The sequence below is a fragment of the Excalfactoria chinensis genome, chromosome 4 (genome assembly GCF_039878825.1).
Source record: "Excalfactoria chinensis isolate bCotChi1 chromosome 4, bCotChi1.hap2, whole genome shotgun sequence".
Taxonomy (NCBI): Eukaryota; Metazoa; Chordata; class Aves; order Galliformes; family Phasianidae; genus Excalfactoria; species Excalfactoria chinensis.
Genome location: NC_092828.1, coordinates 44,885,027 through 44,907,600, shown reverse-complemented (window position 1 = coordinate 44,907,600; position 22,574 = coordinate 44,885,027). Strand labels below are relative to the sequence as shown.

General features: G+C 36.1%; 1 protein-coding gene across 1 annotated transcript in view; it reads right to left on the bottom strand.

Annotated features, from left to right (window-relative positions):
- Window positions 1-22,574, bottom strand: part of VEGFC (vascular endothelial growth factor C) — a 67,121-nt gene that overhangs the window by 13,310 nt on the left and 31,237 nt on the right. The window contains 2 exon segments of the mRNA XM_072335759.1: window positions 2,597-2,787; window positions 3,873-4,086. Of these exon segments, the coding sequence (XP_072191860.1) occupies window positions 2,597-2,787; window positions 3,873-4,086 (405 nt within the window).

The window sequence follows — 22,574 nt, the reverse complement described above, 5'->3', positions numbered from 1 at the left end:
TAACAATTTAGAAAGAAAAAAACAAAAACAAAACTGACTCATCCAGTCATCTTCCCCATGGACCTTTATTAGATAAGCCAAGACATACAACAAACCCGTGCTATTGCAGTATCATGGATAGAGAAGAAAAAAAGATCTACTTCATTTTACAAATTTGACTGGGGTGATCCTTATACGTTGTCATAGAGCTTGTACCACATCTCATTTAAGAAACTGTTTCAAAACCCAATCAAGATTGTATAAACTCTCCTTAGCAACTAAAAAACCCACAGATTTTGTTGGAAAAAAAAAAAAAAAAAACAGTATTAAAAACAAAGCTGAATATTTTTCTATTTTTTATTCTAGTAAAGCTAAGTAGCTAGAAAGGAGAAACATTAGAACTAGTGCCAGATCTACAGAACTGTTGACCTCTCTCTGGACCACCACAGTGTTTCACAAGCCAATCTGGGAACATCTGATCTAGACCATTATCCTGCCAATCAACCATTTGCTCCCCATAAAAGTATTTTCTGTACTGAGCTCTTTTCTTTATGACTAATTCTGATGAAAGCTGATATTAACTTTCTTTATATTTTAATGTCTGGAACCAACGCTATGGTTTGCCTTCACAGTAAGACCTCGAGCTGAAAAGTTTGTTTCACGTTAAATTATTTTTCAGCAGGGTAGACAGTGTGAGACTTGTTTTCAGGAATTTACACACCTAAAATAAGGGTACAAAAACTAATGACTTATGAATTAACAGAAGACGCCTGGCTACTAAGCATTTTTTCTTATTTCACTCAGGAAACAGAAAGAAATAGTAGTGAAAATAGGTGTGCAGGGCACTTTAATTCCACAGAAGAGTCTTGAATCCAGTACTTTTTTCTTCCTAAAGCTCATCTGACATAGTACTCAGTGTCTGTGTTCATATAACTTTAATAAATTTGAGATGATGACAGATGAAGAGATACAGCTATAGCTTTCTTCCTTTATAAGGTTGTTTTTTTTTTGTTTGTTTGTTTTTTTTTTTTTTTTTTTTTTTTTTTTTTTGAGTTCATTCTGTCAAGAACCAGCAAGAACCAGATAAAACTGGAAAACAGAAGATAGAAAACACAGACATTATTATTATTATTATTATTATTATTATTATTATTATTTCACAGAATAGGCAAGAAAGCAAAATAATACCAATGCCTCTTTCTCCCGATAAGTACTGTAACATTTTCCTTTACAGAGCCTTTCAGTTCTTTAATTACTCCTGTAGCACCATCAATGACATCAAGAACTTAAAAAAGAAACTCAGTACCAGTCTAAACATTTTACGCTAGGCAACAAAATGACTAATGACTTCACTCAAAAGATATGAAAAGAAAGATGAATAGAAAGGGATTATTTACTGAAAACTTACACTGTAATCCAGGACCAGAAAGCCTTTGCTAAATGCAACAACTTTCTATAGCTAGATCATTCTTTCTTGCAGTGAGCTAAACATTATATAAACTGAATAATAACAGAAGGTCATATTTGTTGGTTCGTAACGTGAAAAATTATATTTGCATCTTTCAAGCAACTAGAATTAGGACAGCATTTGGGGAAATAACTATGGAGCTGAAAGGTATCAGTGTAGTAACATCCCTCATTCAAGTTATTTCAGTTGCATTATGCCTGTGCTATGTGGCTCTGTAGCCCTAGCTCACACTTGGGATTAAAAGCTATTTTTTAAATGCTGAAATACAGCATTTCAGATTGATAGGTGTGGTGAGAAGTGAATACAGAAGATTTATTTAAAATGAATAATATATTTTTTTCTGTAATTTTTTTTAATCCCCTTTCAAGAAGGTTCAGAGCACTAAAAATTTTCATGATAGGGACATGACATTTCCAACGTAGTAGTTGTCTATGTAGTTGTATTTATGATTTAGGAATACATACTACAGTATTCAGCTTTAACTATCTGGTTGGAAAATGAAGCAAGAATTACAATAAATGAGCTTTCTTCAAGAAAATCAGAAAAAGCTCTCAACCACCACAAAAACCTACCCAATATTGTAACAAGAGCAAAATACCCTCACAAACACTGTGAAGTGACTATTTTTACAAAGCTTAAGATGACGTGTTTCCTTTAACAGAAATTCAGCACGTAATCCCCACATTCCTACCTGTTCACTAGCCCTGATCTAGTCCAAGGAGGTTACAATAATATCTCATAATAAAGCAAAGTTTGGCTCCAAAAAGGCTTTCTCTACAACATGAATCCTGTCTGCACATGTCCTGATACACTCCTCACTAACAAAACTACAGGCTGGTTTTCCAGACATTACGTGCCTCATACAGCAGGCAAACAGTAAATGCAAAACAAAAAAAGAAAGAAAAAGAATACAAACAAAAAGGACAGAGCTAACTTTCATGGATAATCTCATAAATGAGAACTGGACATCATAATTCTATTTATTTTTAAACAAAGCGTATCTGGGGAAAGAGAATGTTAGAGCTGTTTTTCCTAAGTATTCTGGCATTTATTTATTTACTTCCCCCATGGTGGCAAATAAGTAGGATGTAAAAATGCATGATCATAAATGGATTTGCAAGGCATACTTTGACTATAGTAAGAACTTACTGTCTTGCTGATGTAATTTGTGCTGATATTCATACACTGGAGTCCTTCACTATTGCAGCAACCTCCACATCTGTAGATGGATACACACGGGGGTTTAAAGAAGGTGTTTGTAGTTGCTCCAAACTCTTTCCCCACATCCACACACACTTCACGTGGCATGCACTGAGTTTTTCTCCATTCAGTATCAATACCTGCCAAGTTACAGGGAATTTTGTACGTTATAAAGCAGCTGTTTAAAAACAATACTCTTACTGAAAGTCAATAGGAGAATTCTTATGCTTAGAAACAGTCTATGTATTTCTAGAATCTCATCCTTTACTCGATGAAATGCATGTTGCTCAACGTTAACTTTAAGCTAATTTCTTCTTCACAGGAATGTGCCATGGAGCAGATGAGCAGATGCAAAGTTACAGTGATGCTCAGAGGGAACCTAACAAAGTTGGACAGATACACAAAACCCACAGCTGTAGCTGGTACTTTCCCTTTCTTTTTTGCTTGGGGTGTGGCCCACTTTGAACAAACTCTAGGGAAGTATTGCACATCTCTATAAATCAACACAAGTTAAGCTGAAAGGCAGTGTTTATGCCCAGATTATCAATGCAAATTGAGGCACACATTTCATTTAATGTCACACAGCCCTTGCCAAATATAACCTTGCGCTGAATAGCCAAAAGAATTGCAGATTTACAGTCCCTTTGGTCTTTCATGGAGCCAGTTGTTGGTAGGTAATTCACAGAAAATGGGCTCTGCAAAGGTCTGTGAATTCCAATATCAAGTCAAAAATGATTGCTATAAATTCTGTGTTCCTTTCTCCTCTCAATTGTGAGATCATTATATTTTGAATCGGGCCACGTGAAATATCAAGGGGCTATAGAAATATTTATTACAAGTGAATTATTTCATCTCCTACACTAACAATGTGTCAGAAAAGAAAATATTATCAGCCATGATTTTGCAGAAAGTAAGCTCTTTGCAGAAAGTGAGTAAAATCATTTCACTGAATTGAACTGTTAGAGCTCCCTTTGTTTTTTCCAAAAGCTTTACAGCCTTTACAAATTAGGGTTTCTAATATCTAAAGACGAAAGTGCTTATTGAGCTGATAAAGCAATCTATACCTTCCTGGGAATGAAATACTGTAAGTACTTCTATGGAGAAGTATTGTGTTTTAGGGTGGTTTATTGATGATAATTAGCTTTGGCATATTGTTGACATAACTGACACGGCTTTGGATTTTAATTTATCACATATTACAGCCTATTTTATATCTTGCACTTACTTTTCAGGATCTCTGCATTATAATGTGCTGCGGCAAATTTCAATGAATCATCTGATCTTGTGTCAGAGCTGGAGTGTTCCCTGTTGTGTTGCCAACCTCCTTTCCTCAACTGACATTTGAACATTTTCCAGTATTCTGGGTAAAGTACTGTCATGAGTTCATCCACACTGGACACAGATCGCAACTGCTCTTCCAGGTCTTTGCTTGCATGAGCCTGTCAAAGTAACATGCAAGATTAATTACTTTCTCCATTACACAAGGTTTGCTGGTAACTAGCCTGAAAAACAACTAATATATTGTAAAATAGTTTTGCTCAAAGGGGTCCTCATTACAACAACTACTTCAGTCTGTCGATCTTGACACAGCACTCTATCAGCAAATACTGAAACCTTATCATACCTGTAGTTCAAAACATCTGTGTGAGAAAGGAGCTGCGGAATTAAGCCTATAAAGGTACAGTTTTCAGATTAAAAACAAACAAAAAAGTTTTTGTTTTTTTTCTTGGAAATGAAAGTTTTCCTGATAAAATTTTGAATGCTTAAACTCATGCCATTTAATACTTAACATCAATTTTTTGACAATTTTCCAAAAGTCTTGAAAAATGGAAACACCCAGAAGTACAAAAAGGATGAAAGTAAAATCAGGGGAAAAAAGAAAAAAAAAATAGTTCATCCAATTTTGTGATTTCTCATTATACATACTAATATTTACATTATTATGAGTCAAGGCCTTTGGCACCTTTGTGATTCTGACCTGCACACTCCTGCACTGTTAAGAGTTTCAGCTGAAATTCTTCAGGAATAAGGACAAAGTACAATGGCTTTAAACTAAAAGAGTTTCAGGTTTAGGTTTAGGCTAGACATCAGGAAGAAACTCTTCACATTGAGAAGGGTGAGGCACTAGAACAGATTGCCTAGAAAAGCTGTGGATGCCCCATCCCTGGAGGCATTGAAAGTCAGCTGCACAGGGCTTTGAGCAACCTAATCTAAGATGTCCCTGCCCTTGGCAGAGTGGTTGGAACTAGATGGTCCTTAAGATCTCTCCTAACCCAAACCATTCTATGATTGTACAAGCATTATGCTTGTTAACGTTATTTGAAGAGGAGTCTCAAATCCTATAAATTTCACTTTCTTATTTACTCACTTTTCCACACACTCATTGCAATGACATTTTCCTAAAAGACTACAACTCAGATTTACATTCCAATTTTTCATTCACTTCAGATTCCAAGAAGATTCATCTGTGCACTCAGATGAAACAATACTTAGCACCAAGAGACTGCTGTGATGGCTGTGATTCCTTGCTCACTCTCTTGCCCACTAATTTTTGACTTCCCAAAGGGAAGAGTAGTATTCAGAAAGTGTTAAAAGAAACTTTAGTCACCTTCTCAGCCCTTGTGGCCCTTAGATGGCAGTATGAGACATGAAATATAGAGGTACACTCTATAAAAGACTAGCTAACTGACCTTATGTATATACCAGAAAACTATTGCTCTGTTGGTGCAAGAAGCATAGTATAAATAAAATGTACATGCAAGACCAGAATATGAAACTAGAGAATTTGAATTTAAAGATTCTTTATCAGACTCCACTATTTAGAAAATAAAAAAAGTATGTCAACTCAGTCTATCGGTTTTTCAGTGATAAAACACCCTATTAGCTTTCATAAGCTATCAAATAAATGCACCCAAGTAAAGTAATTACTACTGAACTAGCTCATCCAAACCAAAACTGCTTCTTTTCTTGCAAACATCAAGAAGAGTAAAAAATGGCTCAGGGTAGCACACGCTTCCTTTCCAGGTACCAAATCCAGGAGAAATGCCTTCGTAAGACAGACTCAGAGAACTCGTTCTTACAAGTGCAGACACAAGAGACAATGCAGATTCCAAACTCATTTTACACATCAAAGTATTGTGGGTTAGAAAAGAAGTTTTCACTCAAGCCTAGCAAACCACAGTGTCATGACAAACCACTTCATCCTTAGAGATTTTCAGGCAATCTCTCAGCATCAGAAACACATTCAGGACTCTACTCCTTTCCTTGTCTCCCTGGAAAGAGGCATCTCTGATCCAAGGCATACAGTAAAAGCAGGATCTTTTGAGCATTGTTTTCAACAAGTTGGCACCACAGAATATCTTGTTTTCCATCACTCCTGCTCTCCTTTCAGGATGCTACGTATGTTCTCAACAAGTGGGTCAGAGACAGACCTCCCCACTGAACAAACAACTACTTCAGCCACTGTCTGCCTGCTATCATCTCTCTCAAGATGTGAAAAGAGAATGGTGTGAGTAGCCTCATTCCTGTGAAGCTATTTCCTAAGAGCCCTTGAGTGGAAGTACACTGGTGAAACAATATAGGAAACGACAAGTGATGGGAATATGTGACACAGAAGGTCACAGCTAGGAGGCTCTTTGTATATCCAGTCACAACACTGGATGCCAGTCCATTACATAAAGGGTACAGAGAGGGAGACTGCTCATCCAGCAGCTATATCCAGCAGATCGAGGGCTGACATAGAATAGGAAAGAGAACTGGTATCTAACACCTTCTAATGATTTCCTAAAAATTGTGAAGCCATCTACAGACAAAATGTTGGCTATTGCTGTTTTAGGTATCTGAATTACAGGTCTAGATCTTCAGAAAAATAAGTACTGAAATTCAAAATGACTTGGTTGAAGACACTGTATAGAGCAGAAAAGAGACTATACTTGATTAGAATAATTTGTGTTTATGAAATCCCTCTCTGGTGAGGAAGTCAACTGCATATATATATATGTATGTATGTATACACACCCGTATGTGTACACACACATATATATAATATACGCACACACAAATATATATATTCATAAAAAAGAAATACATACACATGTATACACACACATATATACAGTATGTCAGCTCTATAATGCCTTTTTGGTATATTTAGTGTAAAACTCCAAAAGGCATGTATTTTCGAATAGAGGCAAATCAGCCTGTGTCAAACTGCTTAGAAGAACATAACTGTACGGAGTTTGTAGAATGACTTGATTTTTGTACTGCAGTTAAAATTTATTATTGCCATGAACACCAAAGTGTTCTTAATCTCAAATTCCGGTTGATTAGAAGTGTGAGTATTACACATAGTAAAAAACACTAGATCATTTAGAACTATTATAAAGAGTTTTTAAGAATTGAACGCAACTGCTTTTGTAAACACAACAGTTGTCTGGCAACGTTTCCTATTTTGTCCAAATTTTGTGTAATCTCACAAAACATGCTGACTCTGTCCCTACTTTGTCCCAAATTGCTTCCTCTTTCTTCGAACGTGAATTGGCTTTTAGTGTATAACACACTTAAAAAATATATATATATCAAACTTTGAAATGCAATGGAAATCCAGAATTCAACACTTACTTACAATCTATGACAAGATATAGAGAAAGCAAAAAGGTTTAAAAAAAAAAAAATGCACTCCAGAGGAGCTCTTTCTTTTTTTTGTAACCTCATTTGAGATCACGGTTACTGCCACTAAGTTGGTTATTCCCAAACATAATTTTAAATTTATTAAAAAAGAGTTCTAAATAATTCTCTGCTGTCTGAAAGTAACAAGTCTTTCACAAGTGCAATTCTATCACTTATTGGACCAATCGTGCTTTCAAGCTAGATGACAACAGCCCACTGATTTTCACGTGAATCAGTTCTAGTACACTCCACATTAAACCCTGGACCAATTGCTTAAGTGTTTTGCTGGAAAGACATTCTGTGTTCTACGTCCAACACTAAGAAGGAAGCTGGAAATCAGTGGCTCCTGAGGCTGGTGTTTTTTTCTCTGTCCCATGATTTTATTTTTTTTGCTCTTTGCAAGTCAGTTGAGAGGCTGTTAGTCTCCATTCCTTTCTCTTCTCCTTTCCCCTGTCCTTTTTCCATTCCTTTTCAAGTACAGCCATCGATGTCATAAGTGCCTATCACTGTCCTTTAGTTGATCTTTCCACTGTTTTTATTATTTTTTCTTTACATATGATCAATTTTTGTCCTGAGAGGTTGCTTAAAAATACCCAAAGCTAGGATTTAGCCAAACTTTGACTACACAGTCTCTACATGATGACAGAAAATACCGCGTAAAACAACAATTTAAAAATACAGTTCATGGAGAACACAGTAAAGACAAGTCTCGTTTCATTCCACTTCTTTCACATTATTTACTAAGGATCAGAGGAAATTGGGAAATATATGTATAAACGTAGTAAAGCTTGCTGATAAGATCTTCCATTATAAGTGATTTGAGAACATATTATTCAGACAAAGCATGCACTTCACAATGTGTGTTTTCACTTCATGGAATGTCCAGTTTTTCATAAAATCATAGCTTAGGAAGAGAAAGGAAGCAAAGTAAGCTCCACAACCATTAACAAAGTCACATCTCCAGTAGATTTTCCATGCATTACACTGACTGTCTCACACATACCCAGTGTCTGCCTCTATTACTAATAACAAAGGTCAGAACACTTAATATCTGGCAGAATGCATGACATGTAATTGATGGTGTTATGTGCTATAATGGTACTTTACACATCTGCTCTGATTATAGTTGTCAGCTCATCTATTTGCAAGGATTTTATTGACAAACTTCAACAAGAAAATTCTCTCTATAAACCCCTCCATTCTACTATGTATATATACTGCATTTATTGGCTGACTGAAATGCATTAAAAATCAGGCAGTTAAATTAGAATGTTCAAACAAACCTTGCAAACAAATGGAAATGTTGCAAAAGTATGTACAAACATTTTACTTGCATAATACTTTATTGCTATTTTCATGTATTCCAGTGTTATTTTTACAAGTTCTTATCAGTAGAAAGAGAAAACATATTAGAGAAAATATATTAGTCAGAGTTCAGAACTTTTTTTTTCTTTTCTCTCTCTACAACCATTGTATAATGGCTTACATTCGAGGCAACCTTAAAGTCCATACAGTTCCAGTTCCTACCCACTGCCATGGGCAGGGTTGCCACCCACTAGATCTGGCTGCTCAGATCCCAGCCCACCTGGCTTTGAATGCCTCCAGGGAAGAGGCATTCACAGCTCCACTGGGCAACCTGTTCCAGTGTCTCACCACCCTCACTGAGTTAAAAATAAAAATAATGAAAATAATTCTTAACATCTAAACTAAACCTACCCTCTTTCAGTTTAAAGCCATCCCCCCATCGTATCTCTATTAGATCATGTAAAAATAAAAAATAAAATAAAAATAAAATCAGTCTCCCTCCTGCTTCTTAAGCTTCCTCCAAATACTGGAAGGGAACAATGAGGTCTCCCTAGAGCCATCCCTTCTCCAAGCTAAACAAGCTCAACTCCCTAAACCTTTCTTCATAGCAGAGGTGCTCTGTTGACTTATGCTATCACTCCATCATAAAAGGCCAGCAGACTGATCAGGCTTGATCTGCCTTAATGAAGCCATGCTGGCTGTCTCAGATCAATTCCTCATCTCACATGTGCCTTAAAGCATTTTCCAATAGGTTCTGATCAGTGATTTTCCCAGACACAAGGCTCATCAGCCTGTACTTCCCTGAGTCTTCCTTTCTCCCCTTCTTGAATGCGGGAGTGATGATTCCCTTAAACAATGCCAGAATAGCCCTGATTTTGAACGACTGTCCATTCATAGAATCATAGAATCATAAGGTTGGAAAGGTCCTACAAGATCATCTAGTTCAACCGTCCTCCCTTTACCATACCTACAGCAAACCACTAAACCGTATCTCTTAGCTCCCTATCCAGATGCCTCTTGAACACTGCCAGGGATGGCGACTCCACCACATCCCTGGGCAGGCCATACCAATGCCTGACCACATTATTGCAAACCTCAACGCTTCCACCTCATAAAGTTATGAAACAGTGCTTTGCTGAAATCAAATGGTAACACTGACTACTTTTAAAAACAAACAAACAAACAAACAAAACAAACAAAAAAAAAAAACAACAAAAAAACTAGAATAAACAAGTAGTAAAACCAGTGAAGTCAATTTGAACTAAACCAGAGCACTGTAAGAACAGCAAAGAAATTAGAATCTATATCTGTTACAAAAGAGCTGACTAAACACATTAGACAAGCATAACAAATAAGAGATGAAAGCATTAAAAACAGCAGTAATCAGAAAACAGACAAAGTTGTCTGAATTAAAGTATACTTTAAGTGGCCTTTATTCACTGCCATTTTAAGTGTCAAGAACAACATGAGGCAAAGAAAATAAAGAAAATAAAAATGTGCAAAGGGGGTGGGAAAGGAAAAATATTTTGTGAAGAGACTTGAAAGATAGAAATATTAAGCTAAAAATATATTAAGCTAAAAATGTCCTGAAGCTATAAGAACAAATTTAGACTACAGAAGTTCACTTCTGGCCTATAAATCACACATTTTCTTTAGTCCTGAGCATTTTTGTGAGGATAAACTACTGGAGAATCATACCAATAATCTTTTGTTTGATATTACTTTTCTATTTAGTAGCATGATCTCTTAAGTTTTTTGTTTGCATTTCCCATAAATTGGAAATCAAATTTTTATGTGAATCAGCATTTATTTTATTTAGATAGTCTTAGAAATTGCCTAAAAGTAGTCCATGATTGTACATTCACAAAGGCATTTATGTGAGGTCCTTCAGTCAACATTTTGCTGTTACTGGAGCTCTGAAACACACTACTTTACCTGTGCTTATGCCTCAAGCACCTGCATTCCTGGACAGATCTGAACATTCCCTACTAAAATACCAGTACTGCCATGTAATGGGAATTTCTTATGAAAATGCCCTTTTTTGATCTAAGTCTAATTTCCTCAGGAAGCAGACAGAAGCCACCTCTCCCTTTGTAGATCAACTTCCTGCTCTGCTGGATGGTTTCTTCAGAAGCTTCTAAGGTGGCAGATGTCCCCAGGTTTTTGGGAGACTAAGACACTGCTGTAAGTGGCATGGTATCTGATACAATCAGAGATGATAATGTTACAGAGCCATGACAGAAACCCATCAGATCTAGAATTTATTTTTAACACACAAGCTTGTGCATGTAGAAATGAGTAAGGAAACAGTGTTAAAACACTACTCCTGACTTTGACAGAAAGTAACTTAGATGTTGGAAGCACCATAGCCAGACCCTGAATGTCTATGGCCTCTTTTGATGATTTTGATGACAACTAGATTATAGTAACAGGAAAGGTTACGTTCTTACACACTTCTTTCAGCCTGTTCTTTCAAATTTGACTTGTTCTGCAGCAGTCTTCAACTTTTAGTCAGCAAAACCCTGCAAGCCTGTTCCTAGGAATACAGCAAGTCGTAATTACAGAATAAATTACAAAAATAACACCTGTTATCAATAGATTCAAATCAGTATTCAGGAGCTTGCACTAGATGAGCATACAAACTAAAGGTCAAAAGCTGCACTGCAGTCATGGAATTTGAGGGATAACCATTTGTTCTGCAAGTGCAGCTGCTTCAAGATTCTTTTACTGATTGAAAGATTCATGCCAAAGCTTCAGCTGGCATTATGTGGCATTATGAATGAATTGAGAATCCATAAGGATTTGGATTATTGCTGTGGAAAGGTTTATATCAGATTAAGTCTTGGAGACGCTAGGTAGCACATTTGGTATGAAAAGAGATTTATGTGTTAATTTTCTTGGTCTTCCTTAGGTACAGTAAATGGTGACAAATGGCAAGGGTCACTGGTACTAGGTGTGTGATAGAAGAAAGGGGAGCACATAAGGAAAACACTGCGATGATTACCATGTTAGTAAGTTGGCTAACAGATGATGCAGTTCACCAGAAAGTAGACGACTAGCAGAAAGAGAATGCTTGTGTCCCCTGCATCATAACCATTGCCATCTATCAGTTTAAGTTACATAGATATAAATGTTCATTTGGAAGAATCAAGAAGATAATACTAAAAAAAGTTTTCGCTAAGGTGGAAAGCAAACCATTAAAATCTAAGGAGAAAACAATCACTCAGAATTGGACTCTGAATAAAAATTCTGTCCATAAGATCTTACTCTCTTGAAAAAAACATGGTAAAATGTCAGTTTAAATGATTTCATTATTATTATTATTATTTAAAGGTTTGAATATGGCTTTTTTTGTGTTTGGTTTTTTTTTTTAATATCCTGCAACCTTTTGTTTTCTTTCCAATGGTCAGGCATATCTCATTAAAATCAATACAGAAGAATAAACTACCATGACTTTATAAGAGATTGTTTATTTTCAGTCTTTTCTGAACATTCATTGGCATGATTTTTATTTTTTTTCTTTTTATTTCTTTTTCTTTTTCTAATCAACTGCCTTTAGGTTTGTCAGTAAAAGCAAACAAACACAGAAAAAGTTTTTGAAGAAAACTATTAGCACTGTGGCACTGCAATTATCTGTCATCACTTCAGCAGATGTTAACACTGGCAGTGGGAGTTAAAAAGCCTTGAAACACCAAGCAGAGATGGACTAGCTTGAAAGGTAAAGAACAATCCCTTTATTTTAACATGAGCTGTCCCATTTTGGCCATTCACTGAATGAAGATAGCCTAGACCCAAATAAGTTAGTGTGGGGTGAGAGTCTGGCCACGTGGCAAGCGTTGGGCTTCAAAAAGGCAATCGCTATAGATTGTTAAAAAATACTTTCTATTCCACAGATCAATTTGGCATAAAAAAGGTTTCACTAGCAGCTGGAATAAGACATTGTATGTTCTTAAGAATGTTTCCTGAACTATGCTGAACACATACGGCACATCCTCACCATGATGACAGTATTCAGTTTTAAATTTAATTCTACTGTTTATTCTTGAATTTTTAACAATGTGCCTGTTTATAGGACAGAAGGATTATATGAACACATCACCTCTTATCATCACTGCATAATTTTTCTGACTGCTATGTAACTTTCCCTTTCAGCAAGATTTTAAATCACTATTTAAAGCTCTGTGCAAACATAATTAATCCATGGTCTAAATATTTAGCTACAGGTCACAGAAATTTCTAGAATTAATTATTCTTTTAAAGCAGTTCCTAAAATAAATAATTTCACAGGCCATGAAACAAGATCAATTGGATTTCAAAGAAAAAGCTGAACTTTATTCCTAAACAAATGTCTTAATCTAACAGGACATGATTTCTGTGTTGTTAAACAAGCCTTGTACTGTTTACAGATCTGTAAAGAAATATTAATTAGAGGACCACCTACCTTGTCTCATTGCCTATTTCAACAAATATGCCTGCTCTAAACAGAATACACAACTCAAAACTCAACAAAAACGCTGACGAATAATGAGCACGTTACAATACAACAATTCCAGTTGCAAAACCTCTGTTGAAATTATTACAGATGGGCTTTGCAAAAACGAATAAGGAAACAAGGATCCTAATAATCCTGCACATTCTATTAAATTTTGAGTTTCTAAGCACATTCTTCTATGATTGCATTACTATCTGATCCTTTACTTAGCATGTACACAAGACTTTTTAAAAGTCTATTTAGTAACACAAATTAACATGCAAGACTGACAAATCGCAAAGCCAACTCTCCAGTAACTAAGTCATAAAATTTTCAGGTTTCATTCGTATAAAAAATGCCACAAGAACCTCTCGTTATTGTTGACAAAGTCTTACTCAAATATTTTATGTAAAGTTTCTTTGCTAAATAAAGGCAAAATGAAGAGGTCGCCTGCATTTCATTAGCCTGCCGTAGGCACTGAATAAAAAGGACTTGCTATCCACTGCACACTTGTGCCCATTCTGATAATCTGGTCTGAAATTTGTTCCATTCTAAATTCTGTGTGAAACATTACTTGGATTACCATTTGACATCTGTTACGGAGAAATTATACAGAAACAAAAGCACTTGTTTAGATACTGAGCCCTTAATATGTTTGGGGTGGTTTTTTTTTTATGCTTTGATAATACGGGGAAAAAATAGCTGGATAACAGAGAAAAGCACTATCCAATCTTAATCCAAAAATTCCAAAAGGATTAGAACAGTACAAAGAGGAGAAGATTTATTCTCAAGCTTTTAAGTACAACATTACATTGAAAGCAGTTTAAAAACCGAAGACACAAACAAAACCCTTTAGTTCACACAAGGCCATATTGTTCCATTAAGAGCAAACGTTTAAACGCGTGTAAATAGAGCACTTCAACACTTCAATATTTAAAAACTAGGGAATAGTATAGCATGGAAGACGACCATTTTATTCCTGTACCAGATTAATGCTTCACAGACTGCAATCAGCCCAAGCACGCCTTGCTACATAAGGGGAAAGATGGCAATGCACACCTTTGCTGTCTCTGACTGGCTAACTTCATTGCAAACTACATTATAAAAGACCAGTAGATCCGTGAAGCTGTCCCATCCTTCTGTATGAAGGGGAGATAAAATAATAATAATTAAAAAAAAATAAATAAATCAGGGGCTTTAGACTGCAAAAAGAGAAGCAAGTCTTGTGCATCACTCAAAGAGAAAGCTTACTGTACCATGTAAAACCTGACAGGTATTAAGAGATTTGTCAGTAAGACATGATAGACAGGGAAAGGCAAAAGAATCCTTGAGAAAGGCAAACCCAAGAACCAGCCTGAGACGTGGTCACAATTCCCTTTCAAGCAACTGAATCAAGACAAAGATGTGTTGCCCATTATTTTTGGCTTAAATTATTCTGAATAGTGTATTGTACTGAAATTTTACTAAAAAAAAAAAAAAGAAAGAGAGAAAAAAAAAAAAAAAAAGGCAGGGAACATCAGCACTATTAAAGAAGACTTTAATTTATACTGACAGGACACAGCATAATCCGATGCTGAACACAGAAGACTTTTCAAAGAAGCCTTGATTATAGAATGAAGTTTTTGCAAAAACTGATCTACAAAGCATGCCGTGAAAAAGCTGTTGGATTGCAAGAATATATGTTCTCTTTGATAAAAGTTATAACATGGCACCCTAGAATCCATGACAGTACCATTAGCTGAAACTCACCCTATGATATCTTGCTGAGTTGCCTGCATTCTTATCCAGGCCCAGAAACTAATGAAAAAGGGAACAGATTTATAGGGATTATATATATTAAAAGAAGGCATACAAAGAGCAGGAAAAAAAAAGGGGGGAATGCTGATGATAAACCTGCTTTGGATCACTGCATTTTTTAATCACTTGATCATAGTCTTGCACTGAAAAACTGGAAACGCATAAATCAGGTATCAAGGAAAATAGGGATACTGCTAGAACAGGATGAATTATGAAGGATATTACATGCTAACACTTCATCTCAGGCTCTGAGCATCCCAAGGTTTTGTCCAGAAGCAACAGTACCCATTCTGAAGGTATAAGATGCACTTGAAAGAACAGACGGCCTCTAATTACAGTTTTATATTCTAATACAGAAGAAATAAATTAAATCAAAGGGCTCTGAACTTTCTGAATAAAATAGATCTTATCACACTTCTCAGCTTTCTCAAAATATAAGTTTCCAGGTTTCTTTAATTTTAATTTTGATATTTTAGTAGAAGGAAGTGTCAAAACAGAAGAATTTATGCAGAAGATAAATTTCAAATTTTCTAGTATGATCATTAACCCTTAAGGACGAGCTAATTAAAACATATAATACCCCTTCCTGAAGTCAATTTGCAGATTATCTATAATGATTTGCATATAAAGACTATGACGGAGTTATGTGTGTACAAAACTAACATAGTAGGATTTGACTTTTTTCCTAGCAGTTTATTGCATGTACCATGATGCACACACAAGTCTTTGCAGGATCACATAAGCTGGAATTTTGGATACATACATACATGCTGACATCAAGAGCCCATTGTAGTTACCAAGGTTACCATCTACAAGATGAAATCATTAAACAATTTCTCTGTTCCTCTGCACATTTATAGTATTTCTTTTATTGGGAACTCCAATTTCCCCAGTGCTTTGAGAAAGCAGCTCTTTCCAAATAAGGTAGGTTCAGACAGAGGGAGCACAAGTCCAACTTAGAGTAACTGGCAGTGAGAACGATGTTCTAGTATGTTGAGTAAAAATTTGTTTCAAAACAAAGTGTTTCATTTTCAATTTTACTTTTTATTATAATGGCAAAAGAAAAAAAAAAACACAGATGAATGAACTATAAGTTTTGTTTTGTAATGAAATAGTTTAAGAACTATTTCATTAATAATGAGTACAATTATTAATATAGATTTATTAACATGCATGGCAGATACTGCTATATGCTTTTATTAATCTACTTGGAGATCATTTCTGACATGCAGTGCAATCTCCTTTGCTGTCTTCAGTGTCTGAAAAGGTACTTAACTATCATCCTATCTCATTAGGGACAAAACTAGAAGAGTACCTATAAAACTCCTGCTTTCTGAGCAGCAAATAGAGAAAGAATGTAGAATTTGGCTTTTTGACAAGACTCAGATTTCACAAATGTGGCCTTCACTTGTGTCTCTGTAATTATACAGATTTGTCATTTGGATTAATTAGAAACTTAACTGCAGCACTGTTGCATCTTTTGGGGACTGCATTAAAATTGACTATGTCTTTAAAGAAATGTGCCCAGATGCTGTGGGTACAGCTAATCACAGGCACAAAGGCCCAGTCAAGGTCAGGCTGCAAGTTTGTCTCTAATTGCCCAGTTACACATTCCTTGTTCACCCAAATCTTCTACTGACTTCAATGGGATTTTTGTTTAGTGAGGATTACAGGATTTGGCCTCCTAGCTTGTTTAAGCATTGCATCTATACATCACTATGTGTAGCATGTTTCAGTTCCTTTGGTCACAATAGCCAGTTTTACTAGCCCTAAATATCATATTGAGTTTTTAGAAGCATTTGCCTCTCCAAAAGCCTTGAAACTCAGTTTCTTTTTGTTAGATTGCCTTTCTTTTCCTATTCCACAGTCAACATTAGTGGATTTTTTATTATTATTTATTTTAAACTAGCTATCTGGCAGTTAATGTTTCTTTCTTTGCCGACATATTTTTCATTTCAAACGTGCTAATTGCTTTGAAAACCTATTGACACAACTATCAGTAGTCATCCAGTTAGAACACAAAGAATATTTTTCCTACACAAAAGTCTTTTTCTTAAAAAGTCCTGCTTACGCTTCAGCTCCATATTAAAGCAGTCTGCTGATTTTCAGATGAGCTGACCAATGCCCATAATAGCTTTTCTTGACTTCTCTAAACATTTTTGCCTGTCACAGCATGTTTGTATGATTAATTCCCAATTCCATTTTTTTTTTCTTTAGATGTTTACATGAGGTCTCCCACAGTCCTTCCTTAGTTTACCCCACAACATATGCTCATAAAGCATTTTTTCATCATTAAGCAAACACTACAATCTAGACAAAGTGCATGCTATCATTTTTTATCAGACCAGCTGTGCTACTCAAAGGCAAGGGTGTTTCTGTGTTGTCAGCTCAGGCTTGTTGGTCTCTTCCTCATCCAAACCAAATGCATGAGGAAACCCAGACACAGCTGATGGGACAGTTCACTCAAGGGCCTACTTCAAATAGCACAAACACAAAATGCCATGAACTGGGCTCCAGCGCATCCCATCTGCCTTGTCACTCACAGAGCACTCCCTGCACACGCCCTCCCAAAGCACATAATGGAACCTTGCAGCACCTTTCCAGTAGACTGATACATGCCTCAAAATGACCAAAAAATATTTCTTAAGTACCTCCTAAAGCAAGAAGAAAATTAATTACCCTTCAGAAATGTACACAAGGCCCAAGGGACTTGTAGAAACTGCTAGGCCAAGTGTATATGGTTAGCCTTCTCCAAGCAGAATTAAGTTCCAGCATTATCGACTAGAGCTGACCCACACCCAAGAAGTCTGGAAACCACTGCTGCTCTCAGATACAGTCCAAAGAGATTTCCTAGAAATACTGTACAAGAGAGATACATGTGAGGAGACTGTCTTATAAAGTTAGATTAATTCGGAATGCTCCACAAAATAGGGACTGGCACAAGGACTTCTGAAACAGTGGGAGCAGATCAAGAAAATTGAGTCAATGCATACAGGTTACAGCATGTTAACTCCTCATGCAGACTGCAGCTCCAGGGTGCTATAGCTGTATGACTTTACTGATCCATGTCAATATTCCAATGTATTTCTCAATGTACTTCCCAGATAAAATTCTAGGATACGGTGGATCCTTACACAGTATCCTCCTCCCTGAGGGAGAGTCTTAGTGAAAATGCATCCACCTCAAACTCCCTGAGCAGCCATATTTGAAAGTTTTCACTGGATTGAGCAGAAAATCATTAACGGTGGCAAACTTTACACATCAAAGATTCTGCTACTAAAAGCATTTCCAGCAAAACACCAAAGATAACACAGCCAATGTTGCCCAGGTAGAAAGCCAAGTACTTGCAGTAGGAAAACAGTTACCTGTCTTACACTCTCTGAATCACATCACATCCTCAGTCCTACCTCAGGTCCCTACTGTCTGTACCAAAATAATGTTCTCAGAGATATCTTCTGTTGTACCTGTATACTTTGATGTAAACACAGAGAAAGAAAATAAAATAATCAATATTAGGGTACTACATGGGCCCTTATAATGGATTTTCAAGAAATGCAACTTGCCACTAGTCTCCACTTGGACATTGAGCCATTGATTGCAAGTCTCTGGGTGTGACCATCCAGCCAGTTCTTTATCCAGCAAGAGGTCCATCCATCAAATCCATTTTTCTCTACATTCTTGTGTTTACACATGAAACTATAGTTATTTTTCATCCTCTAGTGTACATTTCAGTACAATTTTATTTGAACAAGAATTTTTAAGCAGTAGATGAAAGATGAATAACTGGATGAATGAGAACGAATGGCATTAACTAGTGACACGCTGGATAAAGTATATTCATTTAGTTATAAAGTCACCAGTTAGCTGCAAGCAACAGAAAACCAGAAAAAAAAAAATAAAAAAAAAAAATCACCGCTCAAGATTTCCTACTGATACCACTGTGTGAATGATCAGAATACAATTTAATTGGGTTGACTTGTGCATTAGGTTGCATTATGTTCCAGTGCAGAGTGAAAACGTTGATATTTGCACCTGTATTTTTCATGCTTGAAAAGCTCATGCTTATCAACAGATTTTATCAGTTATTTACTTTAAACACAAAAGAGCACTTAACGCCTATTGAAGAAGAAAGTCCGAGCAACAGAGCATGCCAACACCTTAACTGTTGAATTGAATATGAAAAACTCCTATGTTTTTAAAATTGGATTTTTAAAAAATCGTTGAATCTTTAAACAAGATTTAACAAGATTTGTTGAAATCCGTGGCAGGAATACATTTATCCCAATATGCATTTGTTTGAGAATATAACGCAAGTTACTAATTTTATGAAGTCATCTGCGTTTGAAGGACAGATGTTAAAAACAAACCAAGAGTGCTAACAGTCTAGACAATTCTACCCCAGGATGGACTTATTTTATCTTGATGAACTCAATCATTATAGTACTTTAAAATTATAATTAGTTAACAAATAATAATAATTAATAAAAAATAAAGAATAATAATAAAAAGAAAACACAGGAAAAAAGCAGCACTGAATTGCATTTCATTTTTAAAGAAATGATACAACCCAGACACGTTTCACATTCTGCCTCTTGTGCTATTTTTGAGTTTGTGTCATGGGACTCCTATAAAAAAAAAACCTTCCTTTCTGTGCCTCTCTGTTCTTCTGGATACTCAATTTTAAATTTCATTTCCTTGCGATTTCATCTTCTTTCATTCAGTACAGAGTCAAGAGCAGCCTTTCACCACCTGAACTCATACCCTTTAGATGTTATCAGGCAAAGCAGAACACCTAGATCCATACTGAAAGTATTAACATCAATAGAATACATTTCCTCATCAAGCCCACATTCAAAAAACATAGACTGGAGAACATTAACTCTGTTTTATAGCAGTATTCAAAGTGCTGACTTTTTAATTATTATTATTTTCTATATTTCTGACGTCTGCACATTCCCCACTGGGGGATTTTTATGTTTTTTATTATTATTATTTTATTTATGATTCTTTTCATATGTCCTACCCCTTCCACCATTACCAAATATTAGTTTTCATGGAACAATACTGTTAACAAAACATTTAAGCTGTAACAGTGTGGTGTATTCATATGCATAAACATACAGCATACTTCACTAAATGGTTATTTGAGCCTGGCAAAAATGTCTGAACTGAAGAATGTTTGGAAGTTATTGGTTGTTGTTTTTTCTCTCCAAGTTCTTGTTTCATTTGTTTTGTTGTTTGATGGTGACCAGCAATGTTACTGCGATCCCTCTTAGAATCATAGAATCATCCAAGGTAGAAGTCCAAGTCCTTTTCTGCAGAACTGCTCCACAGACAGCCCTGACACCTTCACTGCAGGGAGTTCTTCCTTCTCAGGTTAAAGACATCCGTCTTTACTGAATTTAATTGGATTCCGTTTAGTCCATTTCTCCAGTCTGCCTAAGCCTCTCTGAATGTCAGCTCTACCCTAAAAACTGTCAATTATGCCACCTTCTCCTCTACAATCTGGTGCCATTTACAAGCTTTTATATCTGTTATAAAGGTTTTGTACCTTTATCAGTAAAACCCAGGAGAGGCCCCTGACAAAAATACTTGCAAATGGACCGCAGAATATGTGAAACCCAGTGTTCCAACAAACTTTCTCACCTGGTTTTTCACCCATGGAGACCACAGCATCCTAACTGAACAGAAAAACACTGCAGGACACAGCATCAAAAGCCTTGCTGAAGACAAGGTAGATGATATCTACTACTCTCAACCACGGAGCAATTAATTTCACTATAGACGGTGATCAGATTAGTCAAGCATGATTTGCCCTTAGCTAAACCACAATACTTCGAAAGGATCCCATCCACACCTAAAGAAACCAAACTCTGCCTCCTCCTGTTTGACTTCTCAGCTGTGTGCATCTCTGTGCAAGCAATTATTCCCTAACAGTGTATAAGCCAGAAGATTTATGTTTTGTTTCAGAGTTTTTCCTCAGATTTGACCATCTGCTGACAGTACTTTTCTGTCTGTCATCCAAATTCTGGAATCTTTTCTCCCAACATTTTTTTTCCTCTCTCCAATCTGTTTCAATTGCTCACCATTCCAGTAAGAAAACATTAATTTAAGAAGTGTATAGACAAACTGACACAGTAGTAGCTTGCTTGGCAATTATCACACTTTCAAATCAGCATTACTCCTTTTGGGAACACCACAATTTGAGCAATAGAGCTCAAACTGAAATGATGAAAAAGCTATAAAAATCCACAAACACTAGAGTTTTCCATTAGTATAATACATGCAAGCAATAGAAGCAAAGTGTTCCAGACATAAGACCAAACATGGCTCAAGTCTGTTCTCACAATGATTTTAAAGACTATCATGGCAAGCTGGAAATAATATATTACATTGAGTGAACAGTTATGTAAATACAGCTGTCCTACACTGGTACTCCAGCTACCTCTTTTAGAAGTTACCCTAAATACTTCTCCAAACTGCAGAGCTGAGGTTGCTCAACTTCATTGTTTTCCATGGGGTGATCTCTGGACCAGGACATAAAGCATTCAGAAGTGACAAGAGCTATCCCTTTAAGCTGAAATGTTTGTTGAAAAGTCAGCCTAAAACCATGTTAACAAGGAGGATGTTCTCAGAGAAGGTGACTGTGTTGCACTGCCACAGAAAAGGGAGTATTATTGAACACTCTGAGAGGCATAAAATGGGTTGCAGCACTTGTGGTACCAAGTTTCATAGCTTAGATGTATAGAATACAAAGCAACAGAGCTCAAAAACATTGACAGTTTCAGGGACTGATGGGGAAAAAATGACTTTCATATATTTGTGCTGTTGCTCTTCCATCAAAATTAACTGATTAATGGTCATTTAATATTTGTGTAGTGAGTCAGAGGTCAATAACAAACAATCAGGATGTTACTGACCCCTGTAGTTACAGCTACGGAATCTCTGAGAGAAGGAACAGTGATACCAACTACTGACTGGTAAAATGTTTGTCTGATAGCTCCCAATGATGGCTGCTGCAATAATATTGGGAAAATTGCAGATTGCTTATTGCTACTTATAAACAAAATCTAAGTTTCCAGTGGTGAAACCAAACTTTACACTAAGCATATTTTTTTTCCAATTCAATCAAAGAGATAATCACCAAGATTAAAGGAAAGCATGACACATATTTGTAGGTCTACAATAGAGAATAGCTATTTTAAGAATTTACGTTTGAAACAAAGCTGTTGGGAAGCAGAAACAAACATTGATGGGTGACTGTTCCATACTTACATGCACTTAAACAAGACCATCTAAGTGCTAAGCATACTTTTCCCCATTACTAGAAGTGCTTGCAGACCAAGAAATCTAATCAAAATAGAGCTGAAGGCACAATACTGTCTTCACAGCTGTTGTGACTATAGCTACAGTGATTTTAGCGGAGTTTGACTACTTACAGCAGCTGAAGATCTGGCCTTCCAATTTAAATTCTGTCTTGACTTTGAGTAATTTTGTTGAGGTCACTAGAACAGGGTTACTCGGGACATAAATTTGTCCCAAGGGCTTTTGTTGCCTAAGCTATATTTATATTACATTAATGTATAAACAGAAAATGCCTAACAAGTTCCAGTAAAGCAATTCATTTAATTAGTTTGTAACTTGTACTTATGTCTCTCAAAGGTTACTGAGGGTCAAATTAGAGAA